Source organism: Symphalangus syndactylus, chromosome 7 (assembly GCF_028878055.3).
Source record: "Symphalangus syndactylus isolate Jambi chromosome 7, NHGRI_mSymSyn1-v2.1_pri, whole genome shotgun sequence".
Taxonomy (NCBI): domain Eukaryota; kingdom Metazoa; phylum Chordata; class Mammalia; order Primates; family Hylobatidae; genus Symphalangus; species Symphalangus syndactylus.
In genome coordinates this window covers 102,874,163-102,898,733 of record NC_072429.2, presented here as the reverse complement: position 1 = coordinate 102,898,733, position 24,571 = coordinate 102,874,163, and the positions used below count along the sequence as shown (strand labels likewise).

Below are 24,571 nucleotides of genomic sequence, written 5' to 3'. Positions count from 1 at the left end.
TCTTCCTTAAAAGTGATAAATTTATGAAGGTTAAATCTTTAAGGAAACTAGGAATATTCCTTTATTAACTGAACATAAAAAGTTTATTTAAACTCTTAAGTCTGTCTATATATTGAACCTTTACTATCTCTTGAATTTATAAATTCTCTACCAAATTATTGAATAATAGACCTCTCCCTCCACCATGAGTTTGAAGGAAGTTACTTTAAAGAAAAATTTAAAATGTATTACTTTATAGATCATAAGTATATGTTTCTCTGTTTATCACACCATGCTTATGGTTCCTAATCATTTGTCTATCATCAAATGATATTTTTTCAATATCTTTTTTTATGCTAGTTATATGTCCCTGTACTGTCTCTAGCTATGTTTTGTCTTTCTTAAAAACAATTAAACACAAAACTACATTTAAAATGTGCATGTTTCAAAAATAGGTGTCACTTGCTTTCTCTGTTGATTTAAGATAAAAATGTATACAAAAATTATGATTTTAAAATGTCTTCATTATAACATGTATCTTACAAAAACTGTATCTCTTCTCTGATGATTTCAGCTACTTTATTTTTAATCATCCTCAGAGAGATGACCTGGTTTCCATTTTGTTTCTTTTTCCCCTTGAATTTTTAGTTCAAACATTTCTGTACTCAGCTAATTTAAACCATAGTAAACATCTTGCCACAAATTGATTGATTCCTTTAGCAAACATCTACCTTGCATCTACTTGGTGTTAGGTCCCAAGGCAGCAAGTGGGGGCTGAAATAGTACCTGCCCTCCATGCTCTGGCATACGGGGGCTGAAATTGACAAAAAGGAAGAGAACATTTTTTTCTTCACATAAAGAGGGAATTTTCTCTAATTGTTCTGTTCAAAGCAAGTATCCATTTCTAATTATCTACCTAGAGGTACCACTTTTTCTAATTTGTGCAAAGCCTCCATTTAGGCAAATGGTAGCTTTGGCCCTGTGGTCAATAAGAACAATAAATAAGACATGGGACATAGTTACTATCTAACGGACATGTGCTTTAGGGGTACAAATATGAGTGAAAATGCTTATACAAATTAGCAAAAGAAAAGTTATAAGTACAGAGAAAAGGGACATAAACCCAGTGTTATGAAATTTCACTGGAGGGAAGGATACTATTGAGAATCAGAGATGAGAAAAGCTTTATAAACTTGGGTCTTGAATGGTGGGTAAAAATTATGACATGTAGAGAGAGAAAAATATTCAAGAGAATATTATAAATAATACAGTGGTTAGAATGCACATATCATGGTTTTAAGACGCAAAAATCTTCAATAATAGCAAACTGAATTCAACAATACATTAAAAAGAACTTTCATCGTGACCAAGTGGGATTGATCCCAGCTATGCAAAGATGGTTCAACATATGTAAATCAATCAATGTGATACATTGTATCAACAGAATGAAGGACAAAAACCATATGATAATTTCAATTGATGCTGAAAAAGCATTTGATAAAATTAAATATCCCTTTAGGATGGAAACCTTCAAAAAACTGGGTATAGAATGAACATACCTAAACTCAGTAAAAGCCATACAAAATAGACCCACAGCTAGTATCACACTGAATGGGGAAAAGCTGAAAGCCCTTCCTGCAAGATCTGAAACATGGCAAGCATGCCCATTTTCACCACTATTATTCAACATCATACTGGAAGTCCTAGCTAGATCAATCAGACAAGAGAAATAAACAAAGGGCATCCAAATTGGAAAGAAAGAAGTCAAATAATCTTTGTTTGCAGATGATAGGATTTTATATTTGGAAAAACCTAAAGACTCCACCAAAAAAACTATTAGAATTGATAAATTCAGGAAAGTTGCAGGACATAAAATTGACATACAAAAATCAGTAGCATTTCCATATGGCAACAGTAAACAATCTGAAAAAGAAATCAAGAAAGTAATCTCATGTATAATAGCTACAAATAAAATAAAATGCCTAGGATAAACTTAACCAAAGAAGTGAAAGATCTCAGTAATAAAACTACAAAACACTGACAGGAGAAATTGAAGAGGACACAAAAAATGGAAAGATATTCCATGTTCATGGACTGGAAGAATCAATATTGTTAAAATGTCCATACTACCCAAAGCAATCTACAGATTCAATGTAATCTGTAACACAATACCAATATTCTTCACAGAAATAGAAATAATAATCCTAAAATTTATGTGGAGACACGAAAGACCCAGAATAGCTAAAGCTATCCTAAGCAAAAAGAACAAAACTGGAGGAATCACATTATCTGACTTCAAATTATACTACAGAGCTATATTAACCAAAACAGCATGATCCTGGAATAAAAACAGACATATAGACCAATGGAACACAATAGAGATCCCAGAAACAAATCCAGACACCTCCACTGAAGTCATTTTGAACAAAGGTGTCAAGAACATACATTGAGGTTAGAACAGTCTCTTCAGTAAATGGTGCTGGAAAACAAGACATCCATATGCAGAAAAATAAAACTAGATCCCTATCTCTTGCCATATACAAAAATCAAATCAAAATTGATTAAATATTTAAATTTAAGACTTCAAATTATGAAACTACTAAAAGAAAACATTGGGGAAACTCTCCAGGACACTGGTCTGGGCAAAGATTCTCGAGTGATACCTCACAAGCTCAGGCAACCAAAGCAAAAATGGACAAATGGGATCACATCAGGTTAAAAAGCTTCTGCCACAGCAAAGGAGACGACAAAGTGAAAAGACAACCCACAGAATCGGAGAAAATATTTGCAAACTCCCAGTCTGACAAGGGATTAATAACCAGAATATATAAGGAGCTCAGTCAACAGGAAAAAATGTAATAATCCAATTTTTAAATGGGCAAAAGATCTAAATAGAAATTTATCAAAAGAAGACATAGAAATGGCAAACAGGTATATGAAAAGGCATTCAACATCACTGATCATCAGAGAAATGCAAATCAAAACTACAATGAAATATCATTTCACCCCAGTTAAAATGGATTTTATCGAAAAAAGAGGTGATGAATGCTGGAGAGAATGTGCAAAAAAGGGAACCCTCTTACACTGCTGGTGGGAATGTAAATTAGTACAACTACTATGAAGACAAGTTTGGAGGTTCCTCAAGAAACTAAAAACAGAACTACTATATTATCCAGAAATCCCATCGTGAGATATACACCCAAATTGAAGAGATATCTGCATTGTCATGGTTATTGCAGCACTGTTCATGATAGCCAAGATTTGGAAGCAACCTAAGTATTCATCAACAGATGAATGGATAAAGAAAATGTGGTACATACATACAATGGAGTACTATTCAGCCATATGAAAGAATGAGATCCTATCATTTACAACAACATGGATGGAACTGGAGGACATTATGTTAAGTGAAATAAGCCAGCCACAGAAAGACAAACATTGCATGTTTTCACTTATTTGTGGGAGCTAAAATTAAAACAACTACACCCATGGATCTAGATTACAGAATGATGGTTATCAGAGGCTGAGAAGGGTAGTGGCAGTGGCAGGTAGGGAGAATAGGGATGATTAATGGGCACAAAAATATGATCAGATAGAATGAACAATATCTAGTATTTGAAAGCACAACGGGGTGACTATAGTTAACAATTTATTATACATTTAAAAATAACTAAAAGAGTATAATTGGATTGTTTGTAAGAAATGGTGAATCATTTTTTTCTAACATGTAGAATTTCTAACATAAATGTGAAGCATTGTTACATCTGTGATCTCATTAAACAAACCTACAAATGAACAAATAAACAAGGCAATCTATTCAGTGAGGATGTCAAGAATAAAGCTATGCTTCTCTTCTAAGTATCTTCTATTGATTATATACCTTTCTACTATTTATCATATGCCATCTATTTATTATATACATGATTGTAAGCTAAATGGGACAAAGACTTTTCCTCTTTTGTTCATTGGTAAATTGTAGGTTTTAAAATAATGTTTGCCACATGGTAAGTGTTCAGCAAATAAATGTTGAATAAATGAGTTAATCTTTAAAACAAATGTAACTCTCTCAAGGTTGTGATGAGGTAATCCTCATGAATTAACGAAGCAACCTCAATGAAGTAACATATATATAGCAATTAGCACAATGTCTAGAATATGGTTAAGATATGTTGACTCTAATTATTATGTATATTTACAATTACATGGAGGCATTAAGGCTTTACTAAAAATATAAACAAACTTATTAGATTTATTTGAAGAAGCAGCTATTTTATATAAACAGAGATGGTCTCTGGCCTTGAAGAAACAGTCCCTCAGATTTCCTACAGCCAAATAACCCCCATACCTTTGGTAATTTCAAATTTGAAAAATATGTAATTCAATAAAAACCATTCACAAAATAATCCTGGAATGCAGATGACTGATAATAATGCATATACAAGTAAATTTAATTTCATAGACTAATTTGTTAATTTTCAGATTATTTATTGTTAATATATGAGTACAACTGAATTTTTTTTAACTTTTAAATCCAGGGGTACAAGTGCAGGTTTGTTACATAGGTAAACTTGTGTTATAGGGGTTTGTTGCACAGATTATCTCATTACCCAGGTATTAAGCTTAGTACCCACTAGTTATTTTTCCTGTTTTTCTCCCTCCTCCCACCCTCCACCCTCCAAAAGGCTCCAGTGTGTCTTGTTCCCCTCTCTGTGTCCATGTGTTCTCATCATTTAGCTCCCACTTATAAGTGAGAACATGTGGTATTTAAATTTCTGTTCCTGTGTTAGTTTGCCAAGGATAATGGCCTCCAGCTCTATCCATGTCCCTGCAAAGGACATGATGGAATTCATTTTTATGGCTGCATAGCATTCCATGGTGTATATGTACCACATTTTCTTTATCCAGTCTATCATTGATGGGCATTTAGGTTGATTCTATGAAGAGACTAATTTATTATCTACAAAATGTCAAATATTATGGTTGGCACTAAATAGAAAGTTATACACTTTTGGCATAAATGAAATGCTATACACAATCCACGTGAATAAATTTACTCTTCATTTTTGTTGGTAAATAATTATTAAAATTGGAAATTCCCTTTATTCCTTAGATTATCTCTAGAAAACATTCCAAAACTCCAAAATGTAGACTTTCCCATACACCCCTTTTTGTCTGTTAAGGATGACAATTTAAGTGTTGTATTATTGCTTTTAGCTAAATGTTAGTTAAAATTGGATAAAAATGCTCAGTGAGAGTAGAGACATAAGATAGACAATAAATGGGTCATCAAAAAAGTCACCACTGTAACCTGAACACATTTATGGCAAAAGTGTTGAACGAAGTACATGGATGATTTGTATATTGAGTAGGCAGAGTAATTCTCTACTGGTAAGCCAACTGAATTTAATTAGAAAACTCACATTCAAGACATAGCTACACTAATCAAGTTGTAACTGAATAATCAAAGTAGTCTTTGTGCCTCAGTTTCCATACTGTATAAAATGGGGACAACATTATCCAGAAGGTTACCCCAACAGTATCCAGAAGGTTGCTACAAGGCTTTCTGTCTCCTTTCCTTCCAGCTCAATTAGTTATCTTTACTCTTCAACATTTTGAGAACCTTGAGCCCTCCACTTTTTCTCCAAGTATCAGCCCCTTCCTCCTCATTTATACTTAACCAACTTAGATTCCACAGCCCATCATTTCAATCACTCTTTTGCAAATATCTTAAACTTTTGAGTATCCCTCCTCATAAGACATCCAACTGGCTGAACTGCGTGATAAATCCTACCGCATGCTGCTTCTCTGTGTATGTACATCTCAACATTTCAGCATTCTTTTTTTTTTTTTTTGAGGTTGGGAGACAGGGTCTCACTCTGGCGTGCACTGGCGTGATCACAACTCATTGTAACCTTGACCTCTTGGGCTCAAGTGATCCTCCCACCTCAGCCTCCCAGGTAGCTGGGACTACAGACATGCGCCACCACACCTGACTAATTTTTTCTATTTTTCCTTTTTGTAGAGATCAAGTTTGGCCAAGTTCCCTAAGCTGGTCTTAACTACTTCTGGGCTTGAGCCATCTGCGGGCCTTGGCCTCCCAAAGTGCTGGGATTACAGGCACAAACCACCATGCCTGGCCCATATCAGCATTCTTGAAAAACATTCAGTAGAGTACAGTTGCTCCACTATAGTTTACTGTCATTGGCCTCAAAATTACAGCATACATGTTCTCCCCACTCATACAATAAGGAGTGCATACTTACCTTCTTCATGCTATTCAAAACTCTCACCTTCTGCTTTCCTCTCTGCAGACTTCTCCTTACATTTCATAGAGAAAATAGACACTATCAGACGAAATTCCCTTATACCATATACACGAAGTTTTCAAAAATTAATGGAAAATTCATATTATGAAAAAAACTTCATGAATTTCAAATTTTTTTTTGCACCAAAAATAAGCTCATACTAACTTGTTATAGAACAGGATCTATTTTGAGGTACTAAGAAGGATAAGACATCCATTTGAAAAGATCCCCTGTCAGAGCAATATAAATTCTGCTTAAATTGAAGTAATAACAACAAATTTAGGATGAAGTTTGGGTAGAAGAATGGTGAAATCACTAATATTTTATGAAAAGTTTATAGGGACAATGCCTCAAAGAAATCAGCAGTTTACAAATGGATAACTTGTTTCAAGAAGGGACAGGATGATATGTTCAAGATGAAGCCCCCAGTGGTAGACCATCCACATCAATCTGTGAGGAAAAAATTAATCTTATTCGTGCCCTAATCAAAGAGGATCAATAATTAATAGCACAAACAATAGCCAACACCATAGACATCTCAATTGGTTCAGCTTACACAATTCTGACTGAAAAATTAAAGTTGAGTAAACTTTGCACTCAATGGGTGCCAAACCTGTTGGATTCAGATTACCTGCAGACAAAAGCAGAGCTTTCAATCGACTTTTTTTTTTTTTTTTTTGAGATGAAGTCTCGCTCTGTCACCCTGGCTGGAGTGCAGTGGCACAATCTCGGCTCATGGCAAGCTCCACCTCCCGGGTTCAAGCAATTCTCCTACCTCAGCCTCCCAAGTAGCTGGGATTGTAGGCGCTCAACACCATGCTCGGCCAATTTTTGTATTTTTAGTAGAGACGGGGTCTCACCATTTTGGTCAAGCTGGTCTTGAACTCCTGACCTCAAATGATCCACCCGCCTTGGCCTCTCAAAGTGCTGGAATTACAGGCGTGAGCCACTGTGCCTGGCCCCAAAGTATCTTGAATTTGCTGGGGCTTATGTTGAGAAATAACATTTATTTTTTAAAATTTTTACCTTTTAATTCCATTTTTTCACAAACTTTTTGAGGTCTCCTCATATGATACATATGTATCATATATTAATGATCATTTGTAAACATATATAATCTCCAAATTTAAGTTAGTAGGCTGAGCTTCTTTCTGAACTTCAGAACTATCTACCCAGTTGCCTACTTGTAACAAGCACTCAGATGTTACACAGAATATCACAGATTTGGTGTGTTCCAAATTGAATTTAATCTTTTCTCTCAAACATATTCCTTCTTCAGTGTTCCTTATTTCAGTAAAGAGTATAACAATTTACCTAGTTGCTGAAGGTAAAAATCCAGAGGCACCCTTGATTTCCCCCTTTCCTTCATCCCCACACCTAATCTATCACTAAGTCTTACAGATTCTATCTCTAAAATATATTACATATCCTTCCACTTCTCCCCATCCAGCCTTTGACCATTCAAATCCATGTCACTCTCTACTTTACTGCAACAGAATCCTACATGCTTATGTTCCAACTACAACTCATTCTCCACATAGAAGCCACGTGATTTTTCTAAAATACAAATCATTTTATGGCAGTCTGCTACTAAAATTCTTCAGTGTCTTCTCATTGTACTTGGGAAAAATCCAAAATCCATAAAATATAAAATATCAGAAGGAATTCCCTTATCTTCCAAATACCAGTCTATAAACCTAATTGTTCTGCACCCTATCCTCTCTTTCTTGTGCCTATAACAAAAAGTGTCCCTTCTCCTTGGAAAAATCAATTCCTCCACAGGACCTCAGGCACCCACTCTCTTCTCTAATAGGGTCCTACAGGATTTTGGAGATCTGGTCTCTGCCTTTCTCTTTCACCTAAATGTCATGGCATTTGTCTTTGTAAACAACTCTTTAGCCATACTGGCCTTTTCTAAATTTCTCAAAAATGTCAAGCTCTTTTCCAACTCAGCATCTTCACATGTTACGTACCCCACTTAAAATGGTACAAATACAGATGTGGAACGTGAAGGGCAGAAAGGTTATGAAGTTTGCTGAAGGTTTCATTGCTAGTATTTGAACCCAGCAGTCTGACACTAAAAACTTAAGTTTTTAGTTACCAACTTTACTAGTAGTATAAGATGAATACGAATTCCCCTTAGCTTAGAGCAGGGGTTGCCACACTTTAACCTGCATCAGAATTACCTGGAGGGCTTGTTAAAACACAAAGTTTTTGGTTCATTAGGTATGGGGTGATACCTGAAAACTGCATTTCTAACAAATTCCCAGGTGATGCTGATGGCGCAGAGCCAGCAAGCACATTTTGAGAATTGCTGGCAGAGACTTACATAATACAAACTACATGCCATGTGAAAAAATACTAAGTCTTCATTTGATGTTTAGTAAACAACATTCAGGTCACTCCTTTTGTTTTGCTCAATTCTTTCAGACCTGTAAAAACTGTCTGCATGTAGCTGTTACTCTGCCTTACCATACAGGTATGATACGCTGTGGTAATTGTGCTTATCTGTCCTCCTATATCCCTTAGTCAGGAATTTTATAACACCTACCATCAGAGGTTTATTTTATCTCTGTCTACCTGGTCAACATTTTTGCTTTCATTCCCTCCTATAATATAGCAGGTCAGAAAAAAGGTTGGAAATTCAAGTATTTGGCCTATTAAAAGGTAGTTCTATGCTTTTAAATGATTAGCAAATTTAGGTAATAAGTACCTAGGCTCATGAAACTGGAGTTCCAACGTTAGCTCTAGATAGCATATACAGCATATACACTGAGACATATGATATTGATTTCTCTGACCTCAGTTCTTCAACTGTAAATTTAATGAAATAGACATTATGGAACATAATATAATTCTGTTACAAAAGACAAATTCTGAAATGACCCAAAAAGGAAGTCTGCAAAGCAGAATTTTAAAATAATGATTAATAAGCTTAGAGTAATAAAGAACATGAATATTCCATCCACGAAAATAACAAATACTCTAAAATGCATTTATCTTAGTTCTAATTATGTTAACATACAAAATAAGAAAAGGAAAATGAATAACTTTCAAAATTATTTGAATGTGTATATGCATTTGATTGTAACAGAAACAGAAAATATGTATTTTATGAATTTGGAAAATTACAGATGCAATTAAGAATTAGAATTTTTACTTTTATCCTCTCATCTTCCATACATTCTTTCATAATCACAATAATAACATAAAAATGGCAATTGGATCCCATTAGTTACTTCTTTTCAAAATTCTATAGTGCTTGTATTATTAAATGTAAATCACTCTCTTTGGTTTTAAATCAATCCAATTTACATAAAGGTATTTGCCAGAAATATTCCCCAATAAACCCCAATCCTCAGTTCCTGCCTCGGTCAAATTTAGTTGCCATCCACTGTGCATATGTTTTTTCTCTCTTGCCTTTCCCTTTATTCACCATTATTTTCCTTTTTGAAAGATTCAATTTTCTCTCTTCCACAAATTTAAAATATTGTTTTTAGCTTAATGTATCACTCACCTCCTAGAGTAATAACTGCATGATTGCTTCCAACCACTTACCATCTTTTCTAAGGGTAAAGAAACCCAACTCAATTTCATTTTCATATGCATGTGAATGGATGTAGTGATTATTAGTTGATTATTCCAGATTGTCTATGTATCATCAAATATAACATATTTACTTTAAATAATGTATTAACATATGCATGCATTCATATATATTTTCTCCTCAGACTACCTGACAGACATCATCATCCATCTAACTGCCCAGATCAGAATCCAAGAAATTTAAGGTATGTGTTCTCTTATCCTTACTCTCTCTATCCAACGAATCAGCAAGTTTAGGTTGGTTTAGTTTCCTATCTCTGCCTCTAGCCTTGCCCACTCCAATCATTAATTATAGTAATATTAATAACAATACCAATAGCTACCACTTACATAATAATCTATGCTGGACTCTATGCAAAATACTTCACACATTTTCTCTTTAACTTACACAACTCTGTGAAGTAGGCACTATTATACTATAATGTCTATTTTATGGATGAGAAAGATATGTTTATAGTAATATTTTATAGATAAAATTATTGAGAGAATTTCTTTAATGACTCCTTCATCTATAGAATAAAACAGAAGCTCCATTGCATGGCCTACAAAATGAGTAATGCTCCGACCTATGCCTAACATTGACTTTACCTCCTTCTCTTTTCCCTCTCAAACTAAATGCTCTAGAAATACATAACTATATATAGTTATCTGAAATACCTGCATAATTTCAGTTTTATGTGCCTTGACATCTGCTTTTTTCTCTTTCATAAATACTATTCTTGCACATGGCCACTTGGTTTACTAAGTCTCTGCTTGAATAAGAGTTCCTCTGTGAAGTCTTACCTAATCTCCATCCCCCAGCTTGGATAACTTTGATGTGCTTTCTTTTATGCCAACTGTATATACAGAAAAACTTTGAAATAACATTTTCCTTAGTAATGTGAAATTAGATAACACTTTTGCCAATTTGCTCTCATCTTCCGCCTAAGCACCTGTTGGCAAATTGGTGGGTTAAAATTCTCATCTCCTAGGAGGGGGATGTGGTGAGGACGGCAAGGCTCCCAAGCCCATTTTGAGAAACAGGGAGATGGAAAGTAGGTCCCCCAATCCTCTTCCATAGGCTTGGGAAACCAAGAAAGAGGTACCTGGACTTCTGCCACTATGCTAAAAGTTTCAGTCAGCTACAGGATTCAGAATCATTTTCATTTTGGGTATTTTTACTAGAGTAGAAAACTGCCACCAGGTGGGGTCAAATTGTAGCTGGAATCTGGGCAGCGGTTATGCAGCAGGACTGCTCGGTATACAGGTTCACCCAGATCATTACATGAACCTAGTATTTCCACATTGCATCTGACATAATGAATTTTTGGTTATCAATTACAGTGTTTTCTCAGGATCTTACTATATATCCATTATGGAAATTCTTCTATTGCAATTGTTTGCCCTCATGGCATTTGGATATTTTGTCTGTGTTACTTCAGCAGCCTACTACCTGATACGTGGCACTTAATAGCTCTAAAGAAAGAATTTATTGAATAAATTAATTCAATAAATTCACTATTTGAATGAAAACTCCTAGTCATGTAACGATAGTTAAATACTAATATTCAAGCTGCATTTAGAAACGTTTGTAAATCATTTAGGTATTCAATAAATATTTGCTGATGATAAAGTAAACCGTCCTAATAAATGTTTTAGAAATATATAGATGTCAGCCAATTAACATATATTATTTGTACATCTACTATGTATAAGGCACTGGAGTCAATGCTATGCTAATTAAAAAGAAATACAAGACACAACATTTGTTCCAAAGTCACTTATAACCTAGATTGCTAGATGAAGCATAAAGACAAACAATCCCAAGGCAAAACATGGCAAGTGCTAAGTGAATGGTAAAGACATCAAATAATAAAGAATTTCCGGTAAGAAATGAAGAAATCACACAAATATCTGCCATCTGTATGTTTCACAACAGTCCTCAGTTCTATGTAGGCCAAGCTGTTGTCTGATGATGAACCCATTTTTGCTTCTATGATAATACAGAATGCATCACCTTATCTGGCACAGCTTCCTCCTTCTTCCACTTAAGCTAATCCTTCCATCTTCCAGGAACCACAGGTTATGTTTAGATTATACTCTCAACAATGTGCAGACAATTAACGCCTACAGCGGGATGTCAAGAAATGTTTTTATTGATTTGTTATAAAATCTTATTTATTTCTTTGAGACAGGGTCTTGCTTGTTCCCAGGCCGGAGTGTAGTTGTATTGTTAGGGCTGATTGTAACCTCAAACTCCTTTGCTCAAGTGATCCTTCCGCCTCAGCCACTATGTAGCTAGACCTATAGGCTTGCACTGCCACACGTGGCTTTTTTTTTTTTTTTTTAAGTTTTAATAGAGACAAGGTCTCCCTATGTTGCCCAGGCTGGTCTGGAACTTCTGGGCTCAAGGGATCTATCCTGCCTCACACTCTCAAAATGTTGGGATTACAGGCATAAACCGTTGTGCCTGGCCATAAAATCTTAAGTCTCACTTTTGTCCCTTCATATAAACAATTTAGTCTAAAATGTACCACTTTATTCTTCAGCCACTTTTAAAGTCAAGATGTAAGGCATAATTGAAGGAAGAAATTATTTTTACATCTAGTCTAGAATAACATTCAGAAATTGCAAATTAGGTCACATCTTAGCGCACTGAGCCCAAGATTCTATAAACAACAAATAAATTTTTTTCCTCTTGCAAATGTAAAAGATATTTAGCCACTCTATTTAAAACAGGTGTAACTACTTTTTAATTTAAATTCAGTCTAGCATACCGAAGAAAACAAAAATTTAATGAAATGGGGCACAGCTGGGAGTTAAACAAATATTACTATTTATTTCGTTATGTAAGAGATAGAATTTTTATTTTTTATTTTTTTGAGATAGAGTTTTGCTCTTGTTGCCCAGGCTGGAGTGCAATGGCGCGATCTTGGCTCAGCGCAACCTCCGCCTCCCAGGTTCAAGTGATTCTCCTGCCTCAGCCTCCCTAGTAGCTGGGATTACAGGCATGTGCCACCACGCCCAGCTAATTTTGTATTTTTAGTAGAGATGGGGTTTCTCCATGTTGGTCAGGCTGGTTTCGAACTCCTGACCTCAGGTGATCCGCCCACCTCGGCCTCCCAAAATGCTGGGATTACAGGCGTGAGCCACTGGGCCTGGCTGAGATAGATTATTTTTATGTATCTTAATTCCTCAAAGTTTAGAAAGTAAAACTCATTATTTATTTAAAATGTATTACTCTTGTAAAGGCCTTTGGCAATTGTTTGATCAAATATCCAACAAATCAGCACAGAGGAATTTATAAATACTCCACCATCCCAAAACTGGACATACTCATTCTTGCCCATGTTGGCTGTATGACCATGTGGATCAGATAGTGACTGGGAAGAATTTAAATTTAGTGCTAGATCATTCCCACTTCTAAAATTAGCGGATCTGGTGATCTCCCTAGATACAATGAATTAGCTATCATTTCATATTGCCTCAGAAGAAACTCCCTGTTTCAGCTGTTTCAATTGAGTGGCTTAATGTCATTTAATATGATAAAAATTTATTTGTTGTTTATAGAACCTTAGGCTACATGAGTTAAGATATACTCTGATTAAGCAATTCTTGAGTGTTACTCCAGATTAGATGCAAATCCCCTGTGACCTGCATTTGGGAAATGAGATGCTGCTTTTGGGCAGAGTCAGTATCAGGTGGCAACAGATGAGTTACCAAGCTGGTATTTATTCCCAGTAATGTTAAATTAGTAGTACATGATTTTAAGTACCAGCATTTCATGTATAAGTTTTGTCTTTGAGGGCAAAAGTTATATTTCTATTTCTTTTTTATTGTTTTTTCTGCAACCATTTATCACTGTTTACTATGTGGTATTGTTATAAGTGCTTTGCTAGTTTTAACTTAATCCTCAAACAATCCAATGAGGAAGTATTATTATCATCATAATTACATAAATGAGAAAAGTGGGCACAGTGAGGCTAAGTAACTTATCCAAGGTTACATGTTAACACAAGACGTTAAGTGGGAGAGCCAGGATTCAAACCCAACTGTCTGGTTCCAGAGTCTGCACTCTTAACACAAAGCTATATACAATACTTGCTATTCATTCATTGATTTGCCTATTCATTCACTCTTCCAATATAGTGAACTCTTACTAGGAACCAGCTCTGGGCCGAACATCGATTGGAATTGAGCCCAGATGGGTAAGACTCAAGAGATGTTTGCTGAATTAATGGTTTTGCTTCAAGTTTTATCCTTTTTTGTGAATCCTTAGGTCACTTCTGATGTAATTATAACTTAAATTAAAACAAGTACAGCTGTTAAGTGGCCAAGGTTTTCTTTTAGAATAAGATAATTTAGGATATTTTATTTTAGAATAGCCAAAAGCAGGCATACTTATGGAAAACTTTAACCTGAAAAAAGTGAATATTCTAGAGAGTTGATACTTAACTAAAATGTAAAAGTAGGGTATTATATATTTTCCTGCATTTTACAAAAACCACTGAAATAATTTAACTTTTTCTTGCTAAAAGGATAATAATTATAAACATTATTTATTATTCTGAGTTTCAGATAATTTAGAACTTTGAGCTGAATGGGCACTAGCCTTAAGGTAGCACTGATGAAAACTAGCTTGAAAACTTGCCATTCCTCTTTAATCCCTTAGCTCTCGAGGCAAGTGTATTTGCAGGGATTTTTCTATTTTGAAAAGTACTAAGGCAATAAAAGACCAAAGCAGCTTTATAAAAGTTTACTTCTTGCCTTTTTAAAAAATAATTTTTACTAATGCCATCAATGTGCTACTTTTCAGTTTCATTCAAAGTATCTTGATTCCACTACATAAAAACAACAGCTTCTAACTTTGTCTAACATGTATTGAAAGCTTACCCCATGGTAGGCATTGTGTTACAAGCACTCACATATTTTAAAAATCTCATTCCACATTTCTAACATTCTTTAAGTTAGGTAATTATTCATATTTTGCTGTTGAAGAAACTGAATATTTGGGAAGGTCACAAGCCGATGTGTAGTTCTAATGTAAAGCCAATTTAACCAAATGGTTCTAGAGACCATTTGCTTGAGTACTGTACTATATTGGAGGACTTAGGCCCCATCAGCAAAACCCCAATGCATTTTATTACCCCATAGGTTATATTTAAAATCAGATTGTATCTATCACTTGATTTAGCTGGCGCTATTTATTATCTAAAAGTTGAAAAGTTTTGATATCCCCAAGTGAGTTTGAAAATTGTTTCACTACGGTTGCAAAAAAGGTAAGAGAACCCAGTAAAAAAACTATTTTTCCATTTATACATGTTTGCTTGTTTTTTGATTGGCCAACCTTTTATTTTGAATTTTGACAATAGTCTCTCAGCTTCCATACTTTTATTAATGTTCATTAAGTAAATAAAATTAGACTTGCTTTTTCTCAACCACAGTAAGACATAAAACTGGTTTCTTCCATGAAACCGGTCCCTGGTGCCAAAAAGGTTGGGGAATCACTGATCTAGTCCACCTGCTAGCCTCAATCACAAGAAACCTAAGTCAGCCAACACTAAACTTTGCTTCTGAGGAGGAGAAACTTTGTAAACACAAAGGCGGCCAGCAAAGATAAGCCTCTTATTACAACTTCACTTCTCATAAAATTGGAAGAGACCTTCAGGAATCAACAGCTATTCATTTATTCATCAACTATTTTGGGGCTCTGAAAACTTTCCCCGCAAATATAAAAATTAGATTTAGCTTGCAGTTTTTGAGTAGTTAAATATGTGTGACCTTTTGAAAGGTTTTAGAATAATAATTTTTTGTCACCAAAAATACCATACATTTAAGAACAGGTAGTCAATTCTTATTTGTTTTCAAACTGGAGACACCTGATTTACTGATAGAATATCATGGTATAAGTTGGTCATCATTAACATATCAATTTAAAAAAAATTATTCTCTAGGATCATTTAAGATATCTCCTGTAGTAATAGAGATGTTATTCATAATGCCACGACATCCTTCTAAAGCCTTATGATTTGCTAACATTTTACTCAAGCTCTTTAATTTTGTCTCTTAGTTTGAATAGTACCAATGATAACGATAACCATTTATTATGTACTAGGCATTATTCTAAGTAGTTTACATGCACTAATTTAAACCTCATAAAGAATCTGATATAAGTACTATGATTATCCAGATTAAAGATGAGAAAACTGAGAAATCATAAAACTCGAGGAAGGTGTTGGAATAAGGGCTGCAACAAAAGCAACATGGCCCTAGCATTTGTGCTGTCTCTCTTGAAGCGAAGCTTTCTTAAAATACATATTGCTCAGTCAATTGTCATTTAAAAGTGTTTAGACTTTTAACTTGACCAGAACATAGAGACACTTACTTTCTATTCAGCTACAATAACTCAGAGAGAACATGGTCTAGACATCCTGATTTATATGTATGCAGACATAGTCCTTTACCACGGGCAGCACAACACAATTCTATATACTGTTTGGATTTTAGTCTTTACCACTGATTCTCTTTTCTGGGTGGTAGTTTGCTGCTTACCATCTCCACTGCCTCCTGCTGCAGCTACTCCCCACTCACTATGATTTGATCTATTTTTTTCTGCTTTGTCTTCTTGTTTTTCATATTTAATGATAAAACATTTATAGACACGACCATTAAATCAAAGTGCTCCTTGTTCTCTATAAGGCAAACTGACAAATCACAGAATGCTGATTGTCATCATTGGTCTTCAGCTCCTTTTATTGCAGGTTGGACAGGTCTGCTTCTCTTTTGGCAAAGCTTTTGGTGAAAATTCCATAAAGCTGGACATTCTCCAAGGCATCTGGGCAAAAAGCCAAGCACTAAATTTTGCCCTTGAATTACATTGTCCAATTGGAAGAGCATATGAAGTATACAATTTCTAAATTAATTAGAAAAATAGTTCTCAAATTTTAGTATTCACAACCACTTGAAGAGCTTTTCAAGAATACAGTCTGTGGTCTTAGCTTCAGGAATTCTAGTAAGATACTTTTGGCATGAGGGCCAGATATTTTATTTTGAGATTTCTCTCGCGATTCTATTGCAAGTGACAGAAACCATTTGAGAACCCTGGTAGAGGCTAACAAAAAGTGACATTGAGTGAGAAGAGGCAAAATGAACTCACTAACTCACCATCTAACCAAGTGATATATTTTTAATCTCACTTTGTTAGTTTTGCCTTTCCTGTGCTTAGAAAAGATTTTATGGTTATATTTCTAAGTCCACTGGCAAGCAGAAAGCAGATAATAGATAAGATATGCAATCATGTCTATATATGAGAGAAAAACAAAACTTTATTTCTTAAATACTTCTTAAGTGTATGGTAATCAGAATGACACAAAGAAGCCAATATGGTTCTAGATATACTAAGAACTAACTGAAAATAAGGCAGAACATATTTAACCAAAAAGGAAAATGTGAATAGCTGGAGCTGGAGAAACCTAGTCTTTAAATTAAAAAAAATTTTGCACTGGCTGCTTTTAAATTAAAAAATACCAAGATGTTATTTTCAGTATAGCAGTTGGTATAATTGCACAGGTCCACTTTTGTTGTTGATTCCACATATAGGCATACTTTATTTTATTGAGCTTTGCTTTATTGCACATGGCAGACAGTATAAGAAAATCCACTTTAGAATTTTTTCATGTGTTGGTGTACAGAAATTTTATTTGGAAATTAGCTGATTTAACTTTATTCTGCATCTTATTAACTTTCTGACTTTACTATTCTCTTATTTTCCTATAAGATTTGAAGTAATTTTGTATTACGGTGCATTTTAAACATTTGCCCATTTGCATTTTGAGCTTTGAAAATAATTTAAAGCATTATCAGGCCTATATGTTTAAATTGGTTTAAAAATACTAGTTAATTACCATTCGTATTATTTTTGTAATCTACCAATGTTTTACATTTGGCCATGTCCTATTACTACATGGAACATATTTAAGAAATAACAGAAAAATCTACTTTGCATATCAAATGCTATTTCTAAAAAAAGTCTACTGTTGTATCAGCCTCCTGTCCCCATTGATGCACATAATCAAAAATTTAGTGTAAATAATACCTGTCATACTCATTGATTCTTACAACTACTGTAAAATTTCATACTTAAAGGTTTTAATTTTTTTAATGGAGGAAACTCCTGCCTATGTAGAATGAACTAGTGCATTCTACATAATAAAAGACACAGATGATTCAGACTTTTCAGAATTATTTCCTATAATAATTAGAAATGCTTTTTAGAGTTGTTTAAATATCGTAAGATCATTTCCTCTACACATAAAGTAAAATAAAAATATATACATATTGAGTGAAAGTTAGCATACCATATTTTATAAACAATAATTAAATATCTCCCTTAAAATGGCAAAAATCTCCACACTTCCATTTTCAAATGCAAATTTTCTTTGTCTAAAAATGTCATTTGACTTCAGTCTAATGCATTCAGCACTTTTTGGAAATTATATAAAAATAACACGGCAACAATGCAATGACTTTAGCACATTGAAAACTAAGATATTAAAATATAGCATCATTTGGTAAATCATACATTCTTTATTCAGCAATACAATAAAACTTTCTTTAGAATCATATTTCTTGGGATTCTGAAAAGAAAGATAACTTGTTGATTGTCAAGTACTCTATTCAGAAAGTACATAGTGTAATAGAAAATGTAAACATTTGAAGAGTTAATAGTTTAAAATAATCTGAAGATGGAATAATTAATGTCTTTTAAAATTACCATTATTTTAAAAGCTGAAGTTAAACATGAAGTTAATACCTATTTCAGTGATAACATAGATTGTTATCATTTCCTTTCACCAGATTAAGTATGAATCTAAATAGAAATATGCAGATCCATTCTCCAATTAGCTTCAGGCCAATTTCAGGCCTTATATGAAAATTCAAAATTTCTAAAATCTTGTACTCTTCATCCACTCAAAACTCCTAACCCTCTTGACATCCCAAATTTTCTTTCAGTAGTCACAGTTACCCAAAATAGGGGCACTGATGTCATTGCTATTTCTTTCTTTCCCTTTGCTTCCTATGTTCAGGTCAAGAGGGAACCCTGAATTTGAACTGCTTTGTGTAAGATCACCCCTCCAGCCCTATATGTTTGAGGGAACTAAGCCCTAGAACTCTGCATGCTCCAGGTAAAAACGAACTCCTACCCTAACTCTAGCACTTGCAGCTTCACATCTAACATCGGCTTTCAGATTACCAGTGCGAATCTCATTATGTATCTCCTTTATCCCTGTTAATTTCAATCACCCACAAAGCTCGGAACTCTTATATCTCCACATACCAAAAAAAAAAATCTCCACATACTTCTGGGATTTAAATCCACATTCTCCTTTCTGGGAAGTGAGGCAATGCTTCCATCTCCTCTGACTGACACACACTGTCACCCTTCTCTACTATTATCATCTTATACACAATATTTTGCACTTCTTTGTCAGTCCCCACATCAGAATATAAACTCCATGATGACAGGGATTTTGTGTGTTAGTTCATTACTTTATTATTTATTTTATTTTATTTTTATTTATTTTTTTGAGATGGAGTCTCACTCTTGTTGCCCAGGTTGGAGTGCAACGGCATGATCTACGCTCACTGCAACCTCCGCCTTCCAGATTCAAGTGATTCTCCTGCCTCAGTCTCCCAAGTGCTGGGATTACAGGCGTGTGTCACCATGCCCGGCTAATTTTTATATTTTTAGTAGAGATGAAGTTTCACCATGTTGGTCAGGCTGGTCTCAAACTCCTGACCTCAAGTGATCCTCCCGTCTCGGCCTCCCAAAGTGCTGGGATTACAGGCTAGAGCCACTGTGCCCAGCCATTATTTTATTAAAAGCCTCTAGAATAGGGCCTGGCACCTAATAAGCACTCAATAGATATTTATTAAATAAATGAGCGAAGTAACTCAATCAAATACCAAAACCTATTTACACATACTTTGTAATAGTCTTGTATTTTTTCCTTTCTTATCCCTTTCTTGCTTTTGCTTTAGTCTGGAACCTTACTGAAACCAAATTAAAATTAATATTTAGATTAATAGTAACAGTCTGATCATGACAAAATATTACCATTAAGAAAAAGGCAATGGTCTGAGATGATATACCACATGCTAGGATATGGCAGAATTAGGGATGTAAATTCATGTCTCAGAACTTCTGCCTTAATGTATTTAAAAATCCTCTGTTCCACCGTGGTTTAAGTGGTATCTCTCCAGATTCTTTCCTATTTATTTGCACTTCGTTACTCAATGAAAATATGGAATTAGTAGTTATTTAATATATATCACTTTGGAATATTCAACAATTGAATATATCTTTATAATAGCAGTGATTATAACTGTATTATAATTATTTAAATGTCCACGTCCTCCACTAGCCTTGACCTTCTTAAGGCAACAACTAGTTTTCACGTATTTCAGTATCTCAACATGAAGTACCATAATTGCCTATGTGCAGCAGCTAGAAAAATGGTTAGAAAAAAAAAAGAGAGAGAAAGAAGGAAAGAGAAGAGATGGTGTGGGAAGAAGGAAGGAAAGAAAGAAAGAGGTTAATTAGCTCACTTTCTTGTAAAATACTGCTAAGGTGAGACAGTAGTTAGCTAATCTCCATGTTTATTTCTTTCAGGATTGGTGACTAGAGGGAAAGAACTGGATCTTTTAGAAAAATTCCTATAAGCAATGCTCTCACCCCAAAGACAATGAAATTAATTGGCCATGTCTTGATAGGGAATAATGTGATACTTCTGATTTTTTTCCTTTTTTATCCTCTTCTTTGTATCTTAGTTTATAATACTCTAAGTTGCTGCCTGTTGTAAGATCATTTTTTTCCCCAGAAAACTTGTCTAAGAAGTTTTAGTTAAAAATCATCACTTAATTTGATCATACACTGTGTATTATAAAATGAACCAAAATAATGAATAAAAATATCCTTTAACTTTTTTTGCTAACAGGTTACTTATTTAATCTAAGGCAATACACACTTCTGAGGAGAATGAATTACTATTTCTGGTTGATGGATACCGAAATTACTAACCTACAGTCACAAACATCACAGTCTAGAAATATACCTGAAAACTATTCAACGGTGAAAGAAAAACAGAGGAAAAGGTTACTAGGCACTTTTTCAAGAAATTGCCAATGACTAATGTTAGGAATTAAATAGATTGTTCAAATAATAATATAATTCAATAATAATATCATTTTTGGATAAAAAGCATTAAGTATTCACTTTTCTAAGTTACAAATTATGATCTAGCTCATATTCTTTGGATTTTAAATGTTAAATGTTTACATTAAATGCTACTTAAATGTTAACATTATGATGATTTTAAATGTTTTATGAGTGAAGAGACTTGAAGATCATCTGGTTTGCTCTCTACATGAGTGAGAAAACTGAAGCCCGAAGAAATGAAAATACTTGCCCCAGATTTCACAGAGGGCTAAGAGTCAAGATGAAATTAGAATCTATGCAATTCAGTGCTGTCTCTATTACACCATAAGGAAATATGCTAAAAAACTTATTGGACAGTAGCTCTGTGTTTTCACAATGTGCCCTACATTTGTCTAAAAATACAGTAGCTTACTGTCCTTAAGTACAAATGGAGCTCTAAAATAATCTTTTATTAATACATGCATTTTCATTTGCTGTTCAAGCAACAAGATGTGTCCCTTCTGAAGGTTCTAGTGTAATTTTTCAGTTACTATGGCTTTTATTTTGAGTGAGACTGCAGCAATATGATAGGCAAGCATAGTAAATTGGCCCTCACGGAGCGTCAGCCTGGTAGTACTTGATTCACAGACCCTGTTGGGTAGAAGTTGACAATACACTATTAAAGAAGACAGGCTTTATTTGTACTATAATTTTATTTCAGAGAGAATACTCAGAAACCAAATTTAAAAGTAAACAAAATAATATACCATATTTTTTGATTTAAAAATAATAATTCTAACATTCAGAAAATCTTACTTTTATCTTATGAATAAGACAATACGGTGACATTTTTAAGTTTGAAAATGTTTACTCTTCAATCTTACGGGCAAAATGTATTTTGCTAAGCATTTTTCCTTAACTGCCATATATATAAACCCAGATTTATAGCATGCCTAAAGCCTAAAGTACGATAAATTATGGGTTTTTTTTGTTTTTGTTTTTGTTTTTGAGATGGAGTCTTGCTCTGTTGCCAGGCTGGAGTGCAATGGCGTGATCTCGGCTCACTGCCAACTTCTGCAGCCTGGGTTCAAGCGATTCTCCTGCCTCAGCCTCCTGAGTAGCTGGGACTACAGGCACACGCCACCAAGCCCAGCTAATTTTTGATTTTTTTTTTTTTTTTTTAAGTAGAGACGGGGTTTACCACGTTGGCTAGGATGGTCTTGATCTCTTGACCTCATGATCCGCCCGCCTTGGCCTCTCAAAGTGCTGGGGTTACAGGCCTGAGCCACCAGGCTCGGCCTAAATTTGTACGTGTCCGTGCCTGGACACATATGCTGAACATTTGTGTCCCTCGAAAATTCCTCTTGATACCATAAATCCCCAATGTGACAGTGTCTGGAGATGAGCCCTTTGGGAGGTAATTAGATCATAAGGGTGGAGCCCTCATGATGGGATTACTGCTCCTATTAGAAGGGGCAAGAAAGACCTTGCTTTCCCTCTCTCTGATTTCTGCCACGTGAAGACACAACGAAAAGACAGCCATCTACAAACTAGGAAGAGTGCTTTCACCAGAATCCCACAATACTGGCACAAGCCTCCCAGAACCGTGAAAAATAAATTTCTCTTTTTTAAACCACCCAGTCGATTTGTTATAGCAGCCTGAGGTGACTAAAACACCATGAAAACTTAAGAATTTTGGTCTGGCCCGGTGGCTCATGGCTATAATCCCAGCACTTTGGGAGGCTGAGACAGGCAGATCACCTGAGGCCAGGAGTTCGAGACCAGCCTGGCCAACATGGTGAAACCCCGTCTCCACTAAAAATACAAACTGGCACATGCCTGTAATCCTGGAAGGCTGAATCGCTTGGACTTGTAATCCTGGGAGGCAGGAGAATTGCTTGAACCTGGGAGACGGAGGCTGCAGTGAGCTGACATTGCGCCACTACACTCCAGCCTGGGCGACAGAGCAAGACCCTGTCTCAAAAAAAAAAGCAAAACAAAAAACAAACAAAAAACCCCAATAATTTTGGTAATTATCAACTGGAAGTTGGGAGAATCTTTGGTATTGAGTTTTTGCCTAAGAAATTCTTATATACTTCTTATAAGTTCTTCCTTTATGTAATAAGAATATCTTACACTATATAAAATATTCTAAAATTTTCATATTTTATCTATTATAATAAACAGGTAAAATAGGGTTAAAAAAGGAAACTCTTGTATCATCATGAGGAACTTTGTTACTTATTGGAAGTATTTTTACTCCCTTCTCATAATTTGTTTGCAGTGCTGAAATATTCAGTTGTCAATGCCAATAGAAGTTCATATTCTGTCCAGAACTGTTGTCCAGTTCCATTTAAGTTCTTGATAGGATTCTAAACAATCTGTGTAATCATAACATAAATCTCACTAATAAGAAATCAATTCAATGCTTAAGAATTCCCTTAAGTTATTCATTTAAATACTTAAATATATACAGATATTAGGCAGCCCAAGGACAACTAAATTTTTAATAAGACTATGTAGATACCATGTCAGAACTAAGTACTAGAAGAAATAAGACAACATTTCCCGAATATATACATTAAGATGGTTTCTTTGATAAAATAAAGCAGAAGACAATACTCCATATAAACAAATAGAAAATGTAAAGATTATTTTGCCCACAATTACATTCCCTGGAAAATTTTAAAGATAAATTTTTGGCTAGGTGTGGTAGGTCATGCCTGTAATCCCAGCACTTTGGGAGGCCCAGGAAGGGGGGATTGCTTGAGGCCAGGATTTCAAGACCAGCCTGGAAAACATAGAGAGATACCATCACTATAAAATATTTAAAAGTTAGCCAGACATGGTGGCACAAGCACAGGAGTTTGAGGCTGCAGTGAGCTATGGTAGTACTACTGTGCTACAGCCTGGGGGGCAGAGCAAGACCTTGCTTCTATTAAAAAATAAAAGGAAATTTATTTCAAAGGTATATATTCTTATATAAATTTTAAAGTCCATTACCTTAAAACTATAGTCCTGTGTGAATACATTAGATTATAAGATATCCAAAACTTACAGAAGTACATGCTAAAATACACACTGTGCTCAGCTATATTATTGACATAATTAAAACTATTAATATATACAAAGTGATAAATTTTGTTTTGTTTTATGTTGAGATGGGGATTTTGCTGTGTTGCCCACACTGGACTCAAACTCTTGGGTTCCAGTGATCCTCCTGCCTCAGTTTCCTGATTGGCTGGGATTATAGGTGAGTGTCACTGGGCCCACCAAGTGTGATAAATTTTAAACAAAACTGAATTAATCTTATACAAATAAATTTATGAGCTACTAGATCAGAAAAAAAGAATGACAAAGCTGTCAACAGATTTCCAATGAAGTTATTGATGTTACTCAGTGTATGCAGAATTATTCCAAATTCATGCAACATGTACTTTATTATACTTAGCGTGATATAAGAAAAGCTCTTTATCATTAAAAAACAAATCTGAGAAGTATATTA

At 34.7% G+C, this 24,571-nt stretch overlaps 1 protein-coding gene across 48 annotated transcripts in view; it reads right to left on the bottom strand.

Annotated features, from left to right (window-relative positions):
• Positions 1 to 24,571, bottom strand: part of RIMS2 (regulating synaptic membrane exocytosis 2) — a 775,242-nt gene that overhangs the window by 120,916 nt on the left and 629,755 nt on the right. The window contains exon 2 of one of the 48 annotated variants that reach the window (XM_055287012.2): positions 8,998 to 9,098. The exons of the other annotated variants lie outside the window; for them this stretch is intronic. Coding sequence (XP_055142987.1) covers positions 8,998 to 9,065 — 68 coding nt within the window. The 5' untranslated portion in view covers positions 9,066 to 9,098. The remainder of the gene's footprint in view (positions 1 to 8,997; positions 9,099 to 24,571) is intronic. 48 annotated transcript variants of the gene reach the window in all.